Source organism: Anopheles merus, chromosome 3L, assembly GCF_017562075.2.
Source record: "Anopheles merus strain MAF chromosome 3L, AmerM5.1, whole genome shotgun sequence".
Taxonomy (NCBI): domain Eukaryota; kingdom Metazoa; phylum Arthropoda; class Insecta; order Diptera; family Culicidae; genus Anopheles; species Anopheles merus.
This window is the reverse complement of record NC_054085.1, coordinates 33,871,052-33,895,109: the sequence shown is the minus strand read 5'-3', so window position 1 is coordinate 33,895,109 and position 24,058 is coordinate 33,871,052. Positions and strand designations below refer to the sequence as shown.

Below are 24,058 nucleotides of genomic sequence, written 5' to 3'. Positions count from 1 at the left end.
CTAGGTTGGTTTGAATTTCTCGACAAAAAAAAAAGGAAGTGGGTGCTGATTTTCGATCCATAAAGCTTTGTGCCAGCCTTAGTGAAAATCAAAGTTAGCTGGGTGGATTGGGGAAATTCGGATCCTTTTCAAAGGGAATTACTACACCCGGGAGGGTGAGAAATGCTTGACGAACTTACGAGAGACGGTAAGGCTCTCGTCGTAGTGAGAGCCAATGTAAGAGGTGCGAGAGAGCACGCTTGGAGATTGATTTGATTAACACGTGTTCGTAAGGGCGACCGTTTTCGGTGTGTTGCTGAGTTTACGGTGTGTTTGGAGGTTTATTGGGTAAGATTGTACGAACTTTCGGAAATCATGGTGTGATAATTGGGTAGGTTTTTTTGTGATTGTATTTGGGGCGTGTGTAAATGTTGTTTACCTTGCTGTTGGTACAGCTCAGGTGGATTTGGTAGCAATTTAGGGTTATGAATTTAGTAAATATTGGATTTTTATGTTCTTTTTCAAAATTACCATATGGCATACTTCAAAGTTCTTCGTTTATTCAATGCTATTTCATACATTTTAAATAGTGTTTCTCCAAAATGCCCAAAAATTATATATTTTTGAAATAATCTTCATTTATTTGCTTTCTTTATTAGCTTTGTATGTCATTCATTTTTAATAGTTTATGGCCTAAGTTTCATTTGTTTACTTAATCCTTTTTGCTTGTGTAATATCATATTAATGTTGTTAAATATGAATTACCAAATCGTTTTGTTGTTCATTGCATTTCTGGAGTAATTTGTCTATTTTTTTTAATTTTATGGTACACTTTACTTGAGTGTTACACGAATACACATAGGACCTCATCTAGATGAAACAAAAAAATAAGCCTTACAATCATCCTAAAATCATAATAATCTAATTCGTTGTAGGAGAAGCTAAAGAAACTTGTAAAAACATTTAATAAGATTTTGTTTAATATCAATTAACTACATAAAAATCGAAGCAAATATCGTCAACAGAATCGCCTCGAATACAGCAAACTGTATCGAATCACTAACGGCGACTATAAAAGTAACTACTTTTTTGCGATCCATCTGACTCCCTTGGTTTGGCTACCCACATTTATTAACAGCAAAGTATAGCCAGGAAGGTATAGCCGCCGGTATCGATTCGATGGCTTTATTACACGATCCCGTGGGCCGGGTGGGCTCTCTTCGGGGAGCCCTCGAGCAAGAAGACGAGCATCATCAGCACCATCGCTCTTCGCCACTTCGGAACAAAAAGAAAGGGGTTGCACTCGTCAGCATTAGGCCTTTGCGCCTCCCCCACGAGGAGGTTCACCGAACAGCTGAGAGTGTCGAGCGTGAAAAGCGTCCCACGATTCATAACGGAACATATACAGCACGCCGGGGGTGGGAAGCTGCTTTTCTTCCGAGCGCGCGCGCGCGCTCGTATCCTTCCGGTCGCTTGCTCCTTTGTATTCGGTCACTTGTCGTTTGTCGTGCAAGTGCACCAGAGGGTTCAAGATGGTTGGTTGGTAAGTTGGGGTTTAGGGTGCGGTATAGGAGAGAAGAGGTGTGATTCTCCCACTTCCTGCTGCGATGAAAGGCAGCGAGAATGAAAGGGGGAAAAGAGAAGTAGGCACTTCAAGGATATATTTGCTGAACGGTGCAAGTTGCAGCACGAAGTTGGAGCGCTCGAGCGAAAGCGCCACACCGCGCCCGGGATCAGAATATCGATTGGTCGTGCTTTTTGTCTTGCTTTTTTCCCGCCCCCATTGAGGGACGCACCGTTGTAAGGGCGCAAGCACACCGAATGGATGCTGTCGTGGCTTCTGCTGGCCCGCCCGATGATGACGATGATGATGGTGCTTGAAAACAGAAGAACTGCTCATTCAACATATTGTCAAGAGGAAATTGAATAATTCGACGCAAGGTTTTTCCTCCTGGTGCCCGTGTTACTGCCCGTGCGGTTGCTGTGGAAATTACAAAAGAAATTCATTCCGATTGTGGGGAGGGGGGAGGTGGGAGGGGGGGGGGAGGACCGGGCGGTAATGTATACAATCAAAGGAAAGTGAAGTCGCATGATTCATGATCCCCGGTTCTTGGGCGCTCTTGATTCCGTTTCATAAAAGTCGTACATCGTTCTTCAAAAGCAGCATGAAGAGCTTAAACCAGAATCTGGAATCCCCCGGGGCGGGTCGGGGTGATGGAGGGTGGAAAAAGGGGTCACTCGGAGAGTGAGAGAGAGAGCGAGCGAAATGTTTACGTCTGCTGGATATGTATTTTCGGTTCGGTTTTATTTGCTTGCCGATTGCGCCGAGGGTGACTTTTCGACGATGTCGGTGTGCCAAAACCCACACCCACCCAGCCAAACCACCCGATTCCGGACCGATTCGCGGGTCGGGCTCATTCGCGGTGAACTTCTGTGGCACCCATTTTAGACTCACACAGAGAGAAGAAAGAAAAAAAATCCCCAAACATAATAAAAGACGAGTGTGTTGGATTTGTGAGGCGAAATTACAAAAAAAAGGAAAATTGAAGAAAATCGAGACGGCAGTTGAATGAATTCCGCTCTCGCTTGAATGTGCAGCCTGCAGATGGGTGTGTGTGTGTGTTTTTTTTTGGGATTCCATGAGTGCAATGGCTTTTCACTGGCACTGCGGGCAAGAGTTCAGTGATGGGGGGAAAAACCTGCTGGGACTGGCAGAAAGACTTTGGACTTTTCCGACCGGCCGGGAAGTGGATTTCTCTGCGTTTTATGATCCTGCCTTTGTTTTGTGAACATTTTTTCCCACCTTCTTTCCCCCTTAAACCACTGGGCAAAAGACTGGGTCGGGCGCGAAAGCTGCGAATAATTTCCTCGTTAAAGATTTTCCAAAAAATAACCATTTTTCTTGGCTCTGCGTGTGCTTCTCCCCCACACAGCGCGCCCGGGCTTACTCAGTCATCATTCGGTCATTCGAATTGTTTGCCTTTTCGCTGTCGTTGTTCGCCGTGGTAGACTGGCATACACGCGTGTGTGTGTATGGCAGGTTTTATGAGAGGATGGGGTCGGGCGTTGGGCGGCAACACGTGTTCTCAGACATGCGGTTTAGCTCGCATGTCTCGAGCTCTGGCTGGCAGGAAGGAAGAAGTTGCTGCCCAAAATCCGAAGGTGGGATTTCTTTGTGTAAAAATAGGTCTCGAAGCGGGGGGGGGGGGGGGGAATCCATCCGCGGGCCTTCGTTTTGGGATGGAGCTGTGGGGTGCTGCTGTGTTTGGACGGGTAATGCACACAAACACAGGGAACGAAACAAAACAAAGCTGTGATGATTTGATGAGAATATACTGAAATCACATTTATTAATTGAATATTTTTATCTTACATAAAATTCCCCATTTTGACAGTTGTGGTAACTTCTTTTTTTAAAGAGTAAGTTAAACCCTTGAATGCTCAAACAGTGAAAAATATGAATATTGTTTTGGAAATATAAATGAAATGAAATTAATATAAGGAATACGTTTTATTCAATTACTGCATTTTCTATTTGAGAGTTTGAAACAGAAAAACACATTATTTATTACTTACTGGAAACAGTGTTTGCCTTGAATCTTATACTTATTTTGAATCTTATAAGTTCTCGTTAGAAATTACTTTTATAATTTATTAAAAGAAGCAAACGCTTTATTGCTCACCCTAAGCATTAATCAGACACTCGCGACAGAGACACCTTTATCTGTTTGGAAACGTTTCCCTTGTATATCGTTCCCAGCTCAGACTGTTGTACCGTACCGGGCAAAGTTTCGCGAGAATTGAATTATTATCAAATTAACTCAAGAAACCCCTCACTGTGACGCGGAAATATAGAAAGTTTTGCGCTTATCCCAAATAGGAAATGCAAAAAAAAAAACAACCAAAAAGAACACCCGTCCCGTCGTCTGATAATCGGAAGATAAACTCTTGAAAGATGGCCAAACCGTATCTGACGGTAGGGCGGAGAAAAGGAACACAGGCACCGGCGCTTAATTAGGCATTTGTATGCGAAAGTGCATCGAGCGCGCGGGATGTGAAGGGGAGCAGCATGGCAAGAAGGTTCTTCAGTGTTTAAAGGAAGGTTCGTGGCGCAACTGTCGCCAGCAACGCCAGTATAATGATATTTTGAAGAGATACCTTTTTTGTGTGTTGTGTTGCTGCTCGTCTCAGCGTACTCTCGTACCCTCGTACCGGAGGAACCATTCTCACGGTGCAGTAAATTACCGCACGTTTCCTTTCTCTTGTGTACCAGCATACCAAAAAAAATGGGAAGATTCACAGTGGCAGCTTGTGTTGCTGTGGAGGAGGAGCAGAAACTGCCACACTCGATTGAATAGCCATCGAAAAAAAGCGGTCCTTTTTTGTCGAAGTTTCCGATCGACAAGATACGTCAGGCTGTTGCGGTTTACGCTGCCAGCCAGCCAGGAAGCATGGTTTTAAATTTCATGCGCACGGCTTCTTCCTTCTCCAAGGGTTTGCATCGTAAATTGATAAACCTCTTAGACAACCCTGTTGTGGGGGTCTTTTTTGGTGTGCTGGTGTGATGGTGTGAGAAACAAACCAGCGATTTTATTACGCGCTAACCACCGTCGCCTGTCGGTGCTTGCTCAGTGCGCTGGAAGGGCGGGAGAGCGAAGGTTGTCCTTCCGGTTCCGGTAGTATCCTTTCCGCTGTGGGTGAGTCCCCCTTCCCTTCATTGATATAGGCAAGAGAGGGATCAATGAAATTCACACAAAGAGGGGGAAAAAAGGCATAAAGAACCACATGCAATCGTGTGTGAAGGTTGATAACAGTGTGTGCCAGAATAGTGAGGGAATAGTAGTGGTAGGGCGCCGAGCGAGCAAAACCCCCCTCCTGTGTTCCTGTTCCGGTAAAAGGTACATTAAATACGGGACTGGCGAGAATAACGCCACAACGTTCTCCCTGTGTGTGTTATAATGATGTTCGGTATTGTGGACGACTCCCTTTGTTGGGGTTTGCTACTGTTTGCCCCCCTTGCGTGGGGAGAGAGCGAGGTTAATATTTGATAACGCACGACTTCCCCCTTCCCGGGACGGGGTTTTTTGTTGCCCGTCGTTGCCCGCAAAGGTGTTCCCAGGTGCCACGGGAATATGTTGGGTATATTATTTGTCAGATTTTTCCCGTCATCAACGTGTGTAAGGTGGGAATCGATGGCATGTCCCTTCGATCGATCCTGAATTTTGTAAGGACAAATTCACAACACAATACGCAGCCCGTGGGGAGAGAGAGAGGTTCATCCGCATGACGCAAATCGAATTAATGGAGTGCATAAAGGTCCTGATAAAGTGAGCGTGAGGCGTACGGGCACGGAAAGAATCATAAAAACAGCGCCCCTCTGAAGCCGGGCTGGCTGGCGAAACAGCGGCAAGAACAGAACGGCCTGTGGGCCGGAAAAGTGGATAACGTTTTGTGGAGAACAACCGCCCGGATAGAGGTTAGCTTCGACCGATGGGCTTTGTTCTACAAATAACAAAAAAGGAAGGGAAATTCGAGGGAAAGGGCGATGGAGCAAGCTGATCCGATGCTGATTAATCGACAGAACGTGTGGTGTGTGTGACTGTGTTCATCCTGGTACACACGTTCTCGGCACATCGTTAGAACGCTCTGTGTGGGTCTCACTCTCTCTATCTCTGTCTCACTCTGGTGTTCCGTTTTCCAATGTTCCTTTTTTCCAAAAAGGTTCCCTCCATCAAAAAGGTGACGTGAGGTTTCTGCGTGGCTATAATATCCTGACAGCTGTTTCTCCCTCGGGTTGAGGTTGAGGATTAGTTTTCTTCTTCTTCTTCTACTGAGTCCAAGGGTAAATGACCCAATTCGCACTGTAAACGACGCTCGGCACGGCAAAGAGAGGGTCCCTTTAAATCGCCGACTGACTGAGCCTGAACTGACTCGTGGGCAATTCCCTGCGATGAGGCATTGGATTTTTTTGGGTTCTTCTCTCTCTATCGCACCAAGAAAAGGTGTTCTGTACTGTCAAACCCCCACTGTACTTCAGAAGACAAGACGTAACGCACGAGCCACAAAGGAAAGGATGGGTAAGGGTGATGTGGTGGAAGAAGAACCCTGCTAAATGCTGGCCGGGCCCGGGCTAGAAACATCTGGTGTCTGGGCTTTCGGGGCATCCAGTTCTTGTTTGGCACCCTTTTTTGGGGTTTTCGGAAGACATTTAAACCTCGAAGGAATCCTTTTAAAGACTGTCCTTCCTTACTTGCTTTCTCTTTTCCTGTTCGGGCTGCCATTCGTTGCTGCTGTTGCTGTGTCCGGAGGTCCTCTCGACTTAGTTGCTCCCTTTTAACGCGTTTCAACTTCAAAAAGGGAAAGGAAACAGTGAGCGTAAATCGTTCTCCTTTTGGATGAAAGGAAGGAATTAACCTCCCCACGCGAGGCCCGCCTGTACGATCCTAACATGCATGTAATTCTTGAAATCGTTGCCCTACGTGCACACATACACATTGACACACACACACACCTGGAAGTGTAGAATGTGGCTCGTTGGTGTAGTTTGTCTGCCGCCGTCCCCGTCTTGATATGCAACGCGCGCGCATTTAGAATGTGTGTGTGTTTGTAACCTTGGCCAGACTTGGTATGTAGCTTGCGCCTCTGTAGCCTAGTACATTGACACAAAGGACAAATGTGGGGCGAAAGGGGGAAGTAGAAAGACGGAAAAGCCGGGGTGAAACTACCAGGCCAAAACTAAGTCTCCCACCACAAGCCCCGGAGGGAAATGGTCGAATCAGGGGCACATGGAGTGAACGACAAAAAAAACCCACGAATGAAACTCAGGAAAAAAAGGTGACGTGGTGTGTACAGGAAAGTTCTCACAACTACACCGAAACATCGAGACACACACACACACCCATACACAATTATCCTAACGCGTCGAGTTGTTTATTACCGGTTGATGTTTGATTTTTGTGCTTCGTGCTTCGTGCTCTCCTTCTACGCTGTTGTTCTATCTCCTTCGCCACTTACGCCGTTTGTTGATTGTTGATATTGGGGTGCGCTTTGCGCTTTTTGTCTTTGTTTTGCTGACGTTTGGAAGGCTGAGTCGTTGGAGAGTAAAAAAAAAATGAAACCCATACGAGAAGAGAGAGAGAGAGATAGGGGTGTGCGGCGGACACGAATGAAAGGATTTTGGCGGCGAAACTGCACACACATGCAGCGCGCTGGGACTGGGTCGTAAATTGTGAACGGAAATCGGAACCGTGTTTGTGTCATAAAATATTGTTCCGATCGTATAGCGTTGTGTGTATGCACACACACACACTCACACACATTGAAAAGTGGTGCGGGTATGCATCAGGGGAGAGTGAGAGCGAGCAACAGCAGCTGCACCCAGCACGGTGGTAAGTGGTCGCAGTGCAACATGCAGTTGAATGGCTCATAAAAGTTGCAAGGGCAGCCCATTCGCCCGGCTGACGTTGACGTGGAGCAGCGCGATTGGACCAGTGTGAGGGTTGAAGCATAATGCATGCATGCACATTTTACGAAAATGATACCGTATGATTATATTTTCTAGGAAAATGTGAAGGAAATCGTTTGCATGCTATCATCATCAGCAGCACCATTGCTTCCTTGCGGTTTGCTGTGTGTGTGTGTTTGTGAAGAGGGAGTTGTTGTATTTTTTGTGTTTGTTCCTTTTGCATTATATTATTGACACATGTAAAGGGACATGCCTTATATCACCAAACCACCGATAGAGGGCGTAAAGAATACGTACGTAGCGATTCAATGCGTTTTTATTTCCAGTAGGAACTCAATCAGAATTCGTTGCAGGATCTTCGTTTATCTGCATAAATTATCCCAAATCCATATTCAACCCCCCCACCATGGTATGTGTGTCGCAGTCAAACGGAATAGGGCGCAGAGGGGGGAGTCGGAATTTGTGAAGTCATCCTTTCGAGGGGGAGGGAGGAAGAGTTTATCTCGGTAGAAAAATGACGTCGCTAGTCCGAACGCTCACCGTTGGATGATGATGATGATGATGACGTTCTGTGGCACGCGTTCGGGGCCAGTCCTTTATCTTAGTGTCGTCGAAGAAGATAGTTACTGCGTCACGAAGGGTGATGCGGAATAAACTGTATTCTTTTCCCTTTTGTGGTTGATGATTGCATCGGTTCGGGAATGGCAATGGCGTACTTCCATACAATGACGCACTTGTTTCGGTTTTTTTGTGTGTTGAATACTTTTGAAGATAAAATGCGTAGAAGTAATGTTGCGTACTAACTTGGGGATTATTTATAGCACGTTTGTATTGCTTTATTGCTACAAATTCTGATAGTCCTGGTTGATCGGCTTAAATGATTATTAGTTTAATTTGTTTGCGATGTTACAGCAACAACAAGCATTCAAGGGTAACATCTGACGACTCTGTCATGTTGGAATACGCAATTCTTCGTTTATTCGAAGGTGTAATTCTTCATTTAAACTCAGTTTATGCGTTCTAAAAGCCTGAAATGCTTAAAGTTGATTCACCAAAAGAATAGACACATTCCAAAGAGGCTTAAATATCTCGTTCTTCAATCTCATTCAACATCTTATTGTAGGACACAAAAAGATCCTAAAATACATAAATAACTAGACAACGTTGCAGGAAATGCCAATATCTTTACCACTCCAAAGAACATGAACCCAGCCAATCGGCCCTAATGATGCCGAGAACTATGTTGTTAGGCAGCTTCACGGGACAATAGAGCGCGTCCTTTCTAATGGCAGATGTAGAAAAGGCTATCTCAGCAGCGTCAACTCACCTCATTCGATGGTGTGTGTATCCTGTTCCCGTGTGTTTCGGTGCAGTGATTAATGATTGCTAACTTAATGCCAGCAGCACGGCCATCACCTATCGACTCCCCTCCCCACCGGGTTGTGTCTCGATTTGACGTCGATTGCTCTCCAGACGTTTGGCGCAGACACAACCATGACGAAGTGATTTGGAAGAGAAATCACTTACCACAATAAGGCGTGTGGGGACGCTAATCTTTGGGATTCTCCGTCCCGATGATGCCGACCATGGGATATTTGTGTGGTGGTTGCCAATCGTGTGACACTTTGTTCTCGATAGCATCAACCACAATGTTCTCCGAAAAAAAGCAAAAAACGCTTACCAAGCATGTTTCATGTTTCGAGGGACAATCCCAGAAAGGGCGTCTGGGGTTAAATTCTTGACGATGCGAAAAAATAAATTAATTCCTTCGGATGGTTTTCGCCGGTCCTGGCTGCTCGACTTTATAGTCGCTCTCTCGTCCCTTTCTTGGGACCGATGCCATTTGCAGCTAAACGTACGACGTTGTCGTCGTCGTCGTTGTCGTCGAGTACACTTCAATTGCAATGAGGTAGTAAAGCTGGAGAAAGTTCCTGCTCCAAAGACCTACCCAAGTGGATAAATTCATTAGATTAGTTTGTTGTTTAGTTGCGTTGTTGCCCACTCTGCATACATTGAAGCAGTAGTTAAACGTCGATTGCGCTCGATTGGGGTTCATAAATTACGCCCGACTTGACCTCGGCTACATTTTGACTCCGAAGAGCGGACCTGGAGGAGACTCCGGTTCAGGAATTGGGGTCGGGTCCAGGGTGTTTTTCAACACAGTTACAACAGTGCCTATAAAACTGCTGAAACCCAACCCAAGTGCAATGATTGCCCTGACAGCCAGGCTCTGTGTATGTGTATTTCCAACAGTTCGTTCGTTGTCACACGTGTGTTTGTATGCCGTTGGACGACTGTCTGTGTCAGATTTACGGAGCAGATTCTACGCGAGCACTACCCGATGACCACTCGGGACCACCTAGCAGGTGGGGGGGAACGTGGGAGCATCGCATGATGATAAATCGTTGCATCGTTTGATGTCGAGCTGGTCACTTTTTTACCTCATGCTCCACCACCACCCATCCCCTAACCGTTAGCCTATTAGTCGTCCCATTAGTATCGTGGTTGCGTGTCCTTCAGCAGGGTGAGAAGCTTGGTACGGCGGAGCTGGCACTGTACTGGCACCACCTTTCATCCATGCTTTTAATGTGTTGCGAGTGTGTGTGTGTGTTTGTCGTTTGTCAAAAAGCTGGGAAAACTGGTAGGGCAGGCAGCAAGAGAACTGTGCTGAAATTGATTTGATTTATGAACGAAGCCAGACGAGCATAGTGTTGTGCGATAGAAGGTTGCTGGCTGCGAATGGCGCCCACACACACACACCACTTCCAATTTTGCCAATGGAAAGTGAGAAGCAGTCCCTTAACAGAACGGAATGATTTGTGGTTGGCCTCCCCCGAAAAAGAAAGGTGTCCTTGCACCGACGAAGAGAGAGACCTAATCGTACAGTGGCAGTGGAATGTAAAGATTACACATTCCATTAGCTGAGAAAATAGCACCGAAAAGGTGCGAAAACACTCCTACCGGGGAGAGCACATTCCTTGTCGTTGTCGTCCTGCTGCCCCAAAGGATGATGACAATGTTGTTATGAATTAGTTCTCAATTGCCGGGGAAATGGTTCCATGGGCGCACGGTCACGCACATAAACACACAGCAGCGCGAATGCGAATGTATGCTGTTGCAATTACTTACCCCGGGAGGGGCGTTGGCATTTGGGAATGTTAGCTTTCGTGTGGTGCTTTTTTAATTTCGTTCTTTGTGAGTTTGAACGGAGGTGTGTGTCCTCCTCCTTCTCTCGGTCTTTTGCATGAACAGCGTGAACAAAGAAGAAAGGTGAACGAAAATTACGATCCTCGGGGTGCAGGGGAAAGAATTTTAAAAATATAAAAATAGCTACGTGCATTCAATTTGTTCGTGTGCTGTTGGGGGGCGCGGAAGCAAGCAGCGCGAAAAGAAACGGATGTGAAAATTAAACTCGAATGAGTATATCGAAACCTTGTTGCGCGGGAGAGGTGATGGCGCTCGAGCCGTGCTTAAACCCGGCAAATATCCGTTTCATGCAATGTCTGCCACTACGACCGAAAAGAGAAAGAGAGGTGGCAAGGGGAAGTCGTACCGTGCAGACCTATGCTGTGAGTGATTTTGATCGTTTATATACAGTTTTTTTGCGCTTCTGGAAAAGCAACCCCTTTCGCAGGCGTATTTCACTCCACATTGTTTTCTAACTGTCCTTACAGAAATTAAAATTCACCCTTCGTTGTTAAGGCCGCTGGCTGGCCGTGCCTGCCGCGTTGTTTTGTGAGGTCCTGGTCCTGGTGGACTTGTTGGCATCAAAGGCAGCGAACGAGCGTGTCTGGTCGCCGTGTTGTTCGTGTTCCCCTCCACCCCATTCGACACATACACGGAGCGGGATACGAAAGGGTTTCATACCACCGAATATACCAGCATCAAGCACACGAGGCGGGCAGTCGCTTGGTCGTAAAGTTCCGTGTGCGATTTTGTGCTGGATTGTGTTTGTGTGTGTGTGTGTGTGTGTGTGTGTGTGTGTGTGTGTGTGTGTGTGTGTGTGTGTGTGTGTGTGTGTGTTGGTGGTACAGCGAAACGCGCGATGACAATTGCTGGGCTACTACTACCCGTTTGCACTTCACGTCGTCGTCCTTTCCGAAGAGTTGGCATTGGAGGCAGTGGAGAAGCGGAAGGTGCAAATGGTTGTGCTTGCTCTGTATGCTTTCAACCTCCCCGTTCTGCATGTGTTGTGTGGCTCAAAATAACGGGTTGCATAAAACTGCACTGTACCTCGAAAGCGTTACGCGGGCGAAGATAGTGACCAGCTAGAACCAGAAACCACGTTGCAACCAACCACAGCAACAAACAGAACGAACGGGACCGAGCAAGCGAGAAAGCATTGGGACATAATTTCTGTTCCTTTTCGCCAGGGGAATATGAGCTAGGGGAGGGCTTGAAAGCTGGCACCGGGAGGCTCTGTTTCAGCCACATTAACGACGCGCGACGTAATGCTCCTTCGGCAAACTCGGCTCGTAACAGCGTCGTCGTTTCCCTCGCGGGCTTTACTGCTGCCTTCTCTCGTTTTTGGGAGGGTGGAATGTCCGCTTTGCCGTTCTGTTTTGGGTGTACTTTAGGATGGGCCGTTTTGCACCTTCACCTTCACGTCACGAAATTGTACCCACAGTGCTTTTGCAGTGCTTCGGCACTTTTAGCTAGCGTTTTGGGGCAGACAGAAACAGGAATGTAAAAGAAAAATGTTCTTCCGAGGAAAATTTGATACTGTAAAATAGTGTTCCATGCCCACTAGAAGAAAGGGTTAACAGCACAACAACTTCTGGGATCTTGCTGGGCTTTCTTGGTTGCAACCAAAAAAACCAATTTGCTTTCTCTTGCTAGTTACCACCTCGGTGCGTTCATTCAGAGGTATATGCAACGACCTTTCTCTCCCGAGGTGGATTTGACGACCGACGGGGAGCTACCGGTACACGCGTTGCTGCTGATCCGAGACTGTATGGCTTCCCCCGGTGGAGGTTTTGACGCGCACTCACACCCACCACTGGCATTGTGTACAGTTGGTGTGCCCGTCGGAAGGTTTCAGCCGGACTAACACTTGACTGTTGATAAACTGTTTGCAGGCGGAAATGTCGAAATGTGGTAATGGTAGTGGGAGTGGATTTTCAGTAGGAGAAATAGCTGCCTCACAAGGTCCCCTGGCGGCTACCCGGGAAGGCTCCCGCTTGGTGGTTGCCGTTTGGAAGGAGATGCTATAAACCAGCTACCAGGCAGCATGTGATGTCTAAATAGCCGTCGTGAATTATCCTGCCGGATTTGAGCAGTGGGAAAAGAAGGGCCAATAGGTGGGTGCTTTCGGTCACGGCCACAGACACACACACAGACTGCTGCATCTAATTACGGTATGGAGAAGCGAGGCAGTGTGGGAAGCCAAACCAGTGAGGTCGATGGCAATATGGGACGGGTTGTAGCAGCGTATCTATCTGTTGGTGAAGTTGATAAATTACATCCGATGACCTTTCGACCCGCAATAGGTTGCTCCCGATATCTTCTCTCTTTCGCTCTCTCGTTCAACCCTGACCCCTTTTTCCCCCATTGATGCTTATTGGTAGGATATGCTGAGCCTTTTAAAATTAAACAAAAAAAAACCTCCTCACCACCACTTCAACATGGGACAAGCGGCCACTGGGAAATGAACAGCAGCGGGGCCACCTTTGCCTGGTCGGGTCTGTCATTGACGCAAACATGGTCTGCCGTGTCCAAAGAGGGGAGAAATTAATTATACGCGTACGTAGTTGCAGGGACGCGTAACGAGACGAATGTTTGCTTGCGCGTTCCCGGGACTCCCTTGAGAGAACCCCTCCGGGGGGTGAAGAAAGATGGAACTAAAAGGTTCTGTTCTGAAGTTGCTTTTTTGGTCCTGTGTGAAACGTAATGTGTATATTATTTTATTACAAGCTCGGTAATCTTGCGACAACATCAAATCAGAATCTAGATCCTCTGCTTTGCCCACGAGTCCCTCAGGTAAATGGGACCGACATGGAAACAACGCCACAATGCAACCGATGCAAGAGCATCACCGATGAGAACATTGTCATCTATAGTTCTGTTTGGACTATAGAATCTTTCTGAGAGTGTATCCCAAATCCTCGCAACGTCTTGAGCGTGTGTTATGCCTTGAATTTCCCAAGCAGATGTCTTCGGTTTGCATATTGCATACCTTGGAAAGGAATTCCGTACTTGATGATGGTAAATCCCTCGTTCGGCACTCGCCACGGGCAAGAGAGAGGAGACGGTAGAGAAGCAGTGGTTTATGATTATTGCACCCGGGGCCGCATGCAGTTGTCTAGTGGAAGTCGAAATTGTTGTCACCCAGGATTAGGGCATTGGAATTCATCGCCTCTCGAAACGAATCTCCCAACAGAGAGCCCACATGTGGTATTACACAGTCTCTGCTGGGGTTCTGCTGCTGTTTAGTAGTTGGTCGAAAACGGGCGAACCCCTTGCATGGCATGCATGCATGCAAGAACCTCCACCCTGCTTACGAAGATGTCATTCTTGGGCATCTTTTGTTTGGTGGCTTTTCGAACACGAAGATTTACGGTCGCCAGAGTTCGAAAGGAGGCGGAACAACCAATCGATTGCACAGGGCAACGCCTTCGCAACAGAGGCATAAGCAGAGCAGTTGTTGTGTTGAAAGGCGAATTAAAATCCATAAATCAGTGATGCGTATTATTCGTCCCCAAAACACGCACTACTGAAAGGGTGTTGAGATGTCTCCCTGAAGATTGGCTTCCCGGGACATTGGAATTCTGGTATTGTTTGCAGACGATGGTAGGCATAGCTTAAATCGATCGTGCTACTGACGGTGTAATTGAATGTGGCAGGATTGGTACAGGAGTTGCGTTGGCATGAAGAAGTCATTCATTAGCAAGAGAATGGCCATCGAATTTAAAGACAACCATGCTCCTGAAACCGAGAATCCGTTGGTTTTTGGTAGTTTTAAAGGGTTTCCTTTACTTTTGCGTTAAAGTAAAACATCATTTTTCATGTCCCTCGCGTTAAAGAACCCGCAAACGAGTTCTCTAATTTTGACACTTTTGCGGCATCCACCTCCCAAGCACGTCGAGAATAAGCGATATGGAATGGAGGTGGTGAGGGTGTTATCTTTGCCTTTTCGCTACATTAATTCGCTTACCGATTTCGTGGAGGGTTCGCTGTGCGGTTCGCTTCCTGGTCCAAGGCTGCACACGCCATCCTTCATTTCCGGCAACATCCGAAGGTTATGTTGCAAATGAGGGCGAGGTCCTTAAAAAAAAGGCATAAGAATCGATGCTCTCACTGAATTAGTTGTGGAGGAGGGAAGCAGATCTGCTGAGGCATCGTCGCTAGATTACTGGAAGAACGGGAAGCTAACGAGAGTGGCATTAAAAATAATTTCATCATAAATGCCCCTCCAGAAGCCGGCACAGCAACGCGCGCAAGAGGCATGAGAGAGTAACAAAAACATAGCAAAAGACCATTTTTGCTGGAACCAAAAGTTTGAAGGTTATGAAATGGTGTACGCGCGGTCACATCGTGACTACAGTCGGCCGGCTTAAATGTTGGCAAAATACAACAATTAAGGCGCGTTGAGGACCCCAATTTTTTTTCGCGTCCAGGCAGCCGTGGTCCTGTTTCGTGAGCAACATCGCAACAACTCCTTCCTCTCGGACCGTTTGGCAAATCGCACTAGCGAAAGCATGGCAAGGCATCGTGTCTCGCCTTCGTTCTTTGCGGGGTTCGCCGCGTTCACGTTTTAGTATGCAAGCATCGCACCGCGTCGCCCAAATGTCGCTCAGTTGTCAGTGATAAGAAAAAAAAACGAAACGAAGTGTCAGTAAAAAAGAATTGAAATGGTATAACTACAAAAAATCTGATGAGTGCTCCCTGCTTCTGCTAAGAGGGGTGTGTACATACTTTGGCTGTAGGAAACGTTGTTCGGCAAGGGTGCAAGTACGCTCAGTTCGGCTCGGGCACTCTCTAATGTCCTTCCATTCCTTCTGATCCGAGGCATAGAGCTGCCCAAAAAAATAGGAAAAAAAAACTGCAATCAATGTGATGAACGTGTTTGGAAATTGTAAACCACCGGCGTGTCGAGAAGTTAGCCTATCTTTCAGGCGCAAGCCCTCCGGGGATGAGTGGAGAGCGACAGTGGGTTCCGCTATTGAAACGGAACCAATCGGTTAAGGCTTCCCGCCAGTGTTTCCCGTGGGTTTTCCTAGAGCGAGCGTTTCATGAGTTTTTTTTCCTCTATTCCCAGTGTGGATGCACTGAGGGAGTAACATTTAAATGAATACCGGCCATATCTTCGCACACACACACACCCCTTTTGGCCATCAAAACGCAACTGTCATCAGCAGAGAACAGTTGTGCGGTGTTGTGGAGGATACGTGACGGGGGAGAGGTGTAATGGATGATACCGACTGATGACAATGTCGACACTGACAGACAGAAGCGGAAGAGCTTGTGTGTGTGTGTGTGCGTCAGTTGCCTTGTTTTTTAAAATAGTTATTCCACCGCGAAAGATCGCCGGCGAGAAGCCCACGAGGTGCAATCAACCGTAGCTGAACGGTTGGTACCATCCGGCTTCCGGGACAAATGCTTCCCCCCAACTAACTGTGGATTTGTTCTGGAATAATGTCCCAAACAAAAGCGAGGGTTTCCAACATAATTTATGAAGGCTTCACCGCTTGGGCTCCTCCTTCTCCTGCATCATTCACGCACAGAACGCAAACCGGGTTCCAAAAGTCCGGGAAGTAGTCGACACCAGCCGGTCAACGGTGGAACGGGTTACTGATTCAAAACTGGTGGGGTGGAAAGTGATTGAAAGCAACGTACACCAAACGTTCACCGAATGCATTTGCACGTTTATTTTTATCGGGCTCTTTGTTTAGTTCGTAACCAAAGCAAAAAAACCCTCGGAATGACAATAACATTTATGAACTCCATCAGAAACTGGTAGTGTGGTGGTGGTTCACTTCGAATGTAAAACGTTTGACAGGCAGAAGGAGCACGTTTTAAAAGCCTTGAAAGCACTCGCTCTCTCAGGCGCAGTTTTACAGTTCCTGCACTCACAGGACCCCATTGTGTGTGTGTTCCGGGGGTGCCACCGGAGTGCACGGTTGACCAAACTTTCGATAGTTTTCGGCATTGGCAGCTTTTTGTACAGAACGGCAGAGACACACACACACACACGCGTTCTCGATCACTCGACTCTTTGGCCCGGTAGTGCAACATGGACGGCGGAACCAGTGATTGGGGACTGCCGGCGAGTTAGGTTCTCTCATGCGTGAAGAGTTAATTTGAAGTATCGAATGTTTGCGATCGTTTTGTCTGGGGGCGGAAGGTAATCGTTCCGGGTGAAGAGAATGAATCTACTTTGTACGGGTGTGTGTGTGTGCAGTTCAGTGATTGCGCATTGATTTTCGGAGCTACGGTTGTAAGAGTGCTTTGTGATACTGGTTTTGTTCTAGCACACATACCGCCTACACTAGCCTGGGATCTCGTTCAAAGCTAGACGCTTTGATATTTCTGCTCGTTCGTTCGTTCGTGTGGTTTACTTGGGGAAAACGGAACCAAATGAAACCATGTGACTTTTATTCTATCTTGAAAATGAAACCTTCTTGCTTACGTCCAACTTTTCCATTCCCTTCTTCTTTGAACTGTCTAATCGTGCGGTAATGCCCCAGACACACACACAACATACACTATGCCAGCAGCAATGGAGCGGCACAATTGCTCCGGGCGGAAGTATCGAATTCATAAACTGAAATCACCTTCCGTTTTCGTCCCCGCAGTACAAAAAAGCCAAAGCCATAAGGGGGGAGACCGCCGTCAGAGACTCAGAGAGTTATTTGTATCGACCCACGTGACCGTGCGGTGGTGGGACCATTTGCTGGTGGAAAAATTAAAATAAAAACACAAACTACGCCAACGGCGATTTTGGAGTAGGAGCTGAACAACTGAACAAAAAAGGGAAATAATTTGAACACGCTCTCTCGGTATTAAAGCAGGGCTCTGCAAGCGTGTTGACATACGCCCGATTGTGTTGCAAGACGTATGTCTCGTCCCTTTAAACGGGAGTGTACGTAAGCACGCAGTGGTAGAGAAAAACGGTATCAAATTACCACCTTCCTGAGGTAGCTGTGGGTGCCTTCACGATGGATATCAGTTCCTGTCTTTCGACAGAATTGCTGCGTGTGTGTGTGTTTGTACGGCTTGACCTCAAATTGACGGTCGTCCGTAAGCTGTAAGAGGTTTATGCGTAAAATGTGTTCTTTGTTTGTTTGTTTTTCTTTTCACAATATCGTCTCTATCCACCCAAAATAAAGAAGACGGAAACGTTCAGCAGCTCAACCCCTTTCGTGCGATATGACTTAAAACGAAGCTCCTTTCTTATTTACAGTTTTAGGTTTTATTTAGGAGAAGATCGCTGAAAGAGTTACACAGGAGGGATGAAAAAAAAAAACAAATATTGTTGTACTTTTTTTAACTTTAGTCATAAAATTGAGACATTTACCCTTTCATAAAACCCTTCGCTAGAACAAACCCTTTGCCTAATTGCTCTGTTTACTAATTGCTATTTTTGTTTGCTCTTGCTCTCTCCCTCTCTTTCTCGATCTGTCCGTTCTCATTTGCAGATAAGCGTATCCGGCACGAAGGACCAAAACAAGCAGCTTTCGCTACATATCCAACGTGTGGGTTGAAACACAGTCTCTCTCCGTGTGTGCGTGTGAGAGTGTGACGTTACGAAGGACATCTCGCCCTCCCCCAGAATATTATCAAGTGCAACAGTGGCAGCAGGTTTGCTGGCAACGGTCGCAAAGCTGGATTACAAAATGCTGATGCAGGTCTCCCCGGATGCGGCCGATGCCGCACTGGCGCTGGTGCAGTCGGGCGGCACCGGCACGACGACGACCACGTCCTCCTCCCAGAGCAGCCAGAAGGACACGACCTGGACGAAGCTGTTCGTGGGCGGGCTGCCGTACCACACGACCGACAAGAGCCTGCGGGAGCACTTTAGCGTGTACGGCGATATCGAGGAGGCCGTTGTGATAACCGACCGCACCACCAGCAAAAGCCGCGGCTACGGATTCGTAAGTGTGCAGTGGGTTTTTGGGAGTTTGGGGTTATTTTTTTCATTTGACTAACACATCATCCTTCCCTCTTTGCCACTACTTTGCACAGGTGATTATGGGCGACAGACTGAGTGCCGAGCGTGCCTGCAAGGAGCCGAACCCGATCATCGACGGCAGGAAAGCGAACGTGAACCTAGCGATACTGGGCGCCAAACCGCGGGGCAACGCATCACAAGGTGAGTGTGTGTGTGTGTGGCCATTAGGAAAATGAATTGTAGAATGAAGGTGTTGCTGCCGTGTTCTGTCTTCGGCTTAGTGCAGAAATTAATGCACCACTGGTTTAGCGCGCGGAATCAGTCTATTAGAGTGGAAGCTATAAGACCACCAGCTGGTTGGCAGGAAGGTGCAATGCTTGACTTTATTTGCCACCGATACCACCGGCCGGTACAGCCGGAATTGTCTAGACAAACAGCACCACCACGACCTGCCCTGGGCGCGTCAAACACGAAGGTGGCGTAGCGTCGTGAAGGGCAAAACTTTAAGCTGCCAAAGTCAAGTTGGTTGGTGTTGTTTCTGTGTCCGTGGCTTTTTTGTTTGCATTTGCTATTGCTTCACCATAGTTTGGGAGGTGTGTTGATTCACGCTCACGACGGTGAAAGAAAAGGGATTATTATCCTTCGATGGGCACGCTGAATAGTGGCTGCAAAGCGAACGCGGCAAGTGTCAATCTTCAGCTCCGTCACTGCATTTGCTGGAGTTCTATTAGCCGGAGCCGTTGAAAACTCGTTGATTTATCATGACACACGGTGCCTTTGCTGTCAGCCGTTGGGTGAAAAGTTTCCTCCAACCCACTCTCGGAGGACGGAGGAAATCGGCTGTCGGGTCGGCACAGCACTAAAGCGCAACTCGATGACAGAAGTCATTGCAAACGAGCGCTCGCCGTACCGTGGCGGGCGGGCGAGTAAACAAATCATTAAAGTGAATCAAATGTTTTTTGTTCCACGCGCCTGACCGAGGTCAGAGGCACCGTCATGGCGGGGCATTGTTGTTGTTGTTGTTGTTGTTGTTGTGGTGGTGTGGCCGCTACAAGACTCCACCACCGCTTGGTTGGTTTGGTGTTGGTGTGGCGATGACGACTGGGAAAGGTTCTTTTTATTCGCTTGGGTTTTATTGGTGTGTCCCGCTCGGTCGCTCACTCTCTGTTGCTGCGTAAACACTGACGTGTACGGACGGACGGGTACCATGGTGGCGGCGGAAGAGGGATAAGCTTTGCGGTATTGATTATTGCAGCAACAGCAGCAAACGGGGTGGATTCATTAGGCAATCCACGTGCGCGCCGTGACGATGAGCACGGAAATGCAATTTTAATGAGCAGCTCTAGCAGAAGAAGAAGGCGAGAGGGGTTGTGTTTTTGCACCAACCAAAACGAGGTTGGACAAAATTATGATACACATCGAACGGAATGTAGTAGTTTGTTTGCCGACCTTTTTTTTTACCGGCGTTATCTGTTGATTCTGTACTATCTGGTTGTGCTTTTTTTGCGATTTCGTTTCCTTGTTGTTCGATTACGATACGATGTCCTTCGTACCACTGACTGACCGAGTTTGAATTTGACGTTTATTTGAAGTACTTTTTTTCTGCTCTTGTCTCTGTCCCAATTTCAGGTTACCAGTTCGCCACGACAGGACTGCGGACGGCCGGCTACCCAGTGATACCGGGCCAGTACGGGTAAGTGCTTTTGGCTGGCAGTGCGCGCATCTGTGTTTTTTTTCTCTTCTTTTTCGTTTCGTACCACTCTTCTACCACTACTATGCTCCACATCCCATTCCTACACCGCCCGTGTAAGCGTCCTCGAACACCCCGTGTCCTGTTCCGCCTTTTTCTTCTTCTCTCTCTCTCTCTCTGTCTATTCCCTTTATTCTTCTGTGTTGTTGTGAAGCCAAATCGTGTCCGCCAAATGGCACACCATCAGCGCGACGTGGATGGGTTGGTGGGAGGATTTTAATACATTTTGTTTGTTGTTGGTTGTTGGGTAGGGAAGGTTTCGACAAGTGCAGTTTGGAAATTAATTTCAAAAATATAGTAACAAAAAAAAGAAGAGCATTTTCATGCTCCATTTTCAAAGGAATCAACTGATATGTTGAAGAATTAATATTAAAAAATGGTACTTTTTATGCAGGAGGAAGCATAATATATTGGTAATATTTAATGCCTTACATTTCTGTGTGTTGTAACTGAACTTTGCTAATTTGCTTACGTTGTTTTTGTTCTTCGTCTTTAGTGTGAACAATACAATACAAGTAAATTTAATAGAATATTTCATAATGATTGAAAATCACAGAATAACAATATGAAATGAAGACAATAATGTACATTTTAGTATGCTGCGCAATAATCCATTTGTGCCCGGTGGAGACGCATGGTGTCCCATTAGCAAAGTGTCTTGTCTTTTTCTTTCGGGGAAGGCCAACTTCGATTGGAAGCAATAATGTGTGCTTGCCAACTGACACATTCGCATTAACTGCACTTCTCGGTGCAGCATTCACACAGACACACACATACTGTTTTGCACGATGGTGCCCGCACGGTGATGATGATCAGCATTCGTACGCACCATTACAGCTAGTAGAGTTACGTAGTTTGCTAGCCTAAAAATAGGTAGCCATAGTTTTCCAAACTTTTCAAACTTTGCTCCCTTCCCATTTTATCTCTCTCCCTCTGACTCTAGTACGTCGCCTTGCGTCACACGCGCTCGCCAGAGTGTGGTGATATATGTATGCGAACATATAGGTGACACGCAAGCAATGCGCCAAGGGGTAGAGAAGGCAGCGCAGAAAACCCTTCCCCCCCCCTCGGGAAAAACTAACCATGGCTAGCGTGTACCCGCTAACGGGGCGATAGATCGGACGCGGAATAAATGTTCTAAAAGCGGAGAGGCGATCGTTGCGCTGCGTCCTCCTGCTATCGGTTGGAGACAGTCGGTGGGCCGTTAATTAAGCCGCGCTCTACCCGGTTTCCCTTTCGGCGTGTCGCCTTCAGGATAGTGTTGAGACGAGACGCTGAGACTAGCGCTGTCACGGAGATATTGCTTTGCTGCTTCCGTATCTTTGGTAGTAGCTGTCGTCTATGTGTGTGAGTGCGCGCGTTTTTTACTACAGCAAAAGATTGATTGCGGTTTTTATTTAGAACTCTTCAACCGTCGGCTGCCAGTCGGGGGGTTTGTGTGTGTGTGTGTGTGTGCAGTGACTGGTGAACTTTAGAAGTGATTGCTCGTCCCGTTTACACTTCCAAAGATGAAGCAAAGAGTCGTTTATTGACACCCATAGCAGGGCACATTTGGCAGCGACAGCGTACTGCTATATAGTGCGATCTATTTTTCAATCGTAATCAACCACATTTTGTACATGCTGAAATGGATTAATCTCTCTGCACAAGCAGCAGACGCCTACATTGCCTGTTCGGGTCATAAGTTTTCCACTTCCCATATTCGTTTGCTGTTTTTTTTTTATTTCCACAAGGAAAAAGGCGTTTGTTTTGGGGGTCAAATCGTTACATACATCCAGTTTGTTCTCTGGTCTGTTTTTTTGTTTGTTTTCTTACAAACTTCTCTTCCCTCTTTTCTTCTCTTCTAACTTATCTGCCACTCATTTTCCCTCACTTCCCACTTCGTTTTGTTTGCAGCCCGTGTGCGGCAGGTTGACCGCTCTACCGCTGATTTTATGCCCCACTAGAGGCAAATGGCGCTGATGGCGTTTCGATATGGGTCCCGTGCTGCGAGAGCTTCATGTTCATGTAATTTTTCCAAACAAAACAACACAAAAGCCGAGCGTTCGAGTGAATTTTTCTTTTGCGTTTTTTCGCGTTTGTGGCAGAGTTTTATAGTGTTTTTGTTGTTGTTGTTGATTTGTTTGTGTTTTGTTGATTTTGTTTTTAGTTGTTTTCTTTTATTACGTTTTCCTTTTACATTTTGTGTTTTTTCCTACATGTATGTGTTTTTTTCTCTTTCCCTCTCTCTCTCTCTGTCTGTCTACTTTACTCGATAGCGTTTGCAGCTTTCGGTTCACCCATCTCTATATGATACTGTTTGGAGTTTTTGTTGTTTGATTGTTTGGTTTTGTTTTCCTTAGGTCTTTTGGTTTGTTTCATTTGGTGTTTTTTGGTCGTTTCGAAGTGGTGAAGTGATATTTGGTTTTGTTTTTTTTTGTATGTTAGAGTTTGAGTTTGGTTTGGTGACTTCTAGTGGCTTACTTACTTCTTGGTGAATAGTTTTGTAGCTTCACTGCTGATTATAGAGTGTGGAGTCAGACTGCTGAGAGATAATGAGAGGTTTGTTAAGTAAATTGTTTAAAAAAATTACAACAATGCTCGGGAAAAGCGACTTTATTTCGCATTGCCACGCATTCAAAGTGCATTTTTACATGTTAAAGAACTCCTTTCACGTTTTTTTTTCGACGTTCAACTGCACTTTTCCTGAACCTTTTGGTGTGGGTTGGTCGTGTGCGGTTCGTTTAGTGTGTTTCGTGTGCTCTCCGTGTGTGCGTGTTTGTATGTTTTTCTCTTTTTACTGTCGCTAGATATTCATGAGTTTTTCCGAGGTGTGTGTGTGTGTTTGTGTGTGTGCGCGCGAGGTTTGCTAGTTTTGTTTTACCTGGTGTGTGCCGTGTGTACCGTACCAAACCGAAACCAAACCAGTGTTTTCCATTTTGTTTCCCTCCCTCCCCATACACACTTCAGGTTACACTTCAGTTGTCCGGGCGCGGAGGGTTGATGAGTCCAGTTCCGTGGTACGTGTTGCATTCAACCGTCGGGTGTGTCAACTGGCTACACACACTTCCCTCTCTACGGGGCGGGTGCCCTTATGTCTCTGTGTGTGTGTATGGATAGGCACATTGGATAGAGGGCTGAAGGGGAACACTGTGTGCGCGCCTTGCGAATGAACAATTCATGTGCGCTCGTGGTGCCCCATCTTTCACCACCCCTCCCGTCGGCCCACCCGATCGTTCACACTCATACACAACAATCACGCACACACAGCTCTACAGCAGCGCGTGTGTGTGCGATTGTTTGTCATCGTCGTGCTCATCGTCTGTCGTGATTTATCGCGCGCGCTGCTCGATTCGAGGTGAGAAGTGCGTTCGTGTGCGTGTGCGTGTGTGCGATTTGGTTGTGTTTTTGCTGTTGTTGTTGGTGTTACTGTTGTTGTTGTTGTTGGTGTTACTGTTGATTTTGCTCTTTTAGCGCGTGTCCCCCAGCCGTGTGTGTGTGTAGGGGTGTTGGTGTGGCGTGTGCCCTTGTGTGCGTGTGTGTGTTTTGTACGTTTTATTGTGGGTGCTCAGTGTATTCCCATTTAGATTTTCTTGCTTCCCCCGCGGTGGCGTCTCCATTCCGGTCGCCTGACCATCGTTGGCGTTTGTGTTTTTTTTTCAATGTTGTATCTAGTTCGCAATGGCAGTGTAATACAATCATGCCGAAAATGCGTAAAAATAATAAAATTGAGCGCCGAAAAAAACGAAATAAAATAAAACCAAACTACGCTACA

The 24,058-nt window shown here is 46.8% G+C and overlaps 1 protein-coding gene across 3 annotated transcripts in view; it reads left to right on the top strand.

Moving 5' to 3' along the window:
- The window catches only part of LOC121598347 (RNA-binding protein 24-B-like), a 50,345-nt gene that overhangs the window by 14,976 nt on the left and 11,311 nt on the right, over positions 1-24,058 (top strand). For all 3 annotated transcript variants that reach the window (XM_041925024.1, XM_041925025.1, XM_041925027.1), the window contains exons 3-5: positions 18,082-18,537; positions 18,629-18,755; positions 20,184-20,247. In XM_041925024.1, the coding sequence (XP_041780958.1) occupies positions 18,280-18,537; positions 18,629-18,755; positions 20,184-20,247 (449 nt within the window). In that variant the 5' untranslated portion in view covers positions 18,082-18,279. The remainder of the gene's footprint in view (positions 1-18,081; positions 18,538-18,628; positions 18,756-20,183; positions 20,248-24,058) is intronic.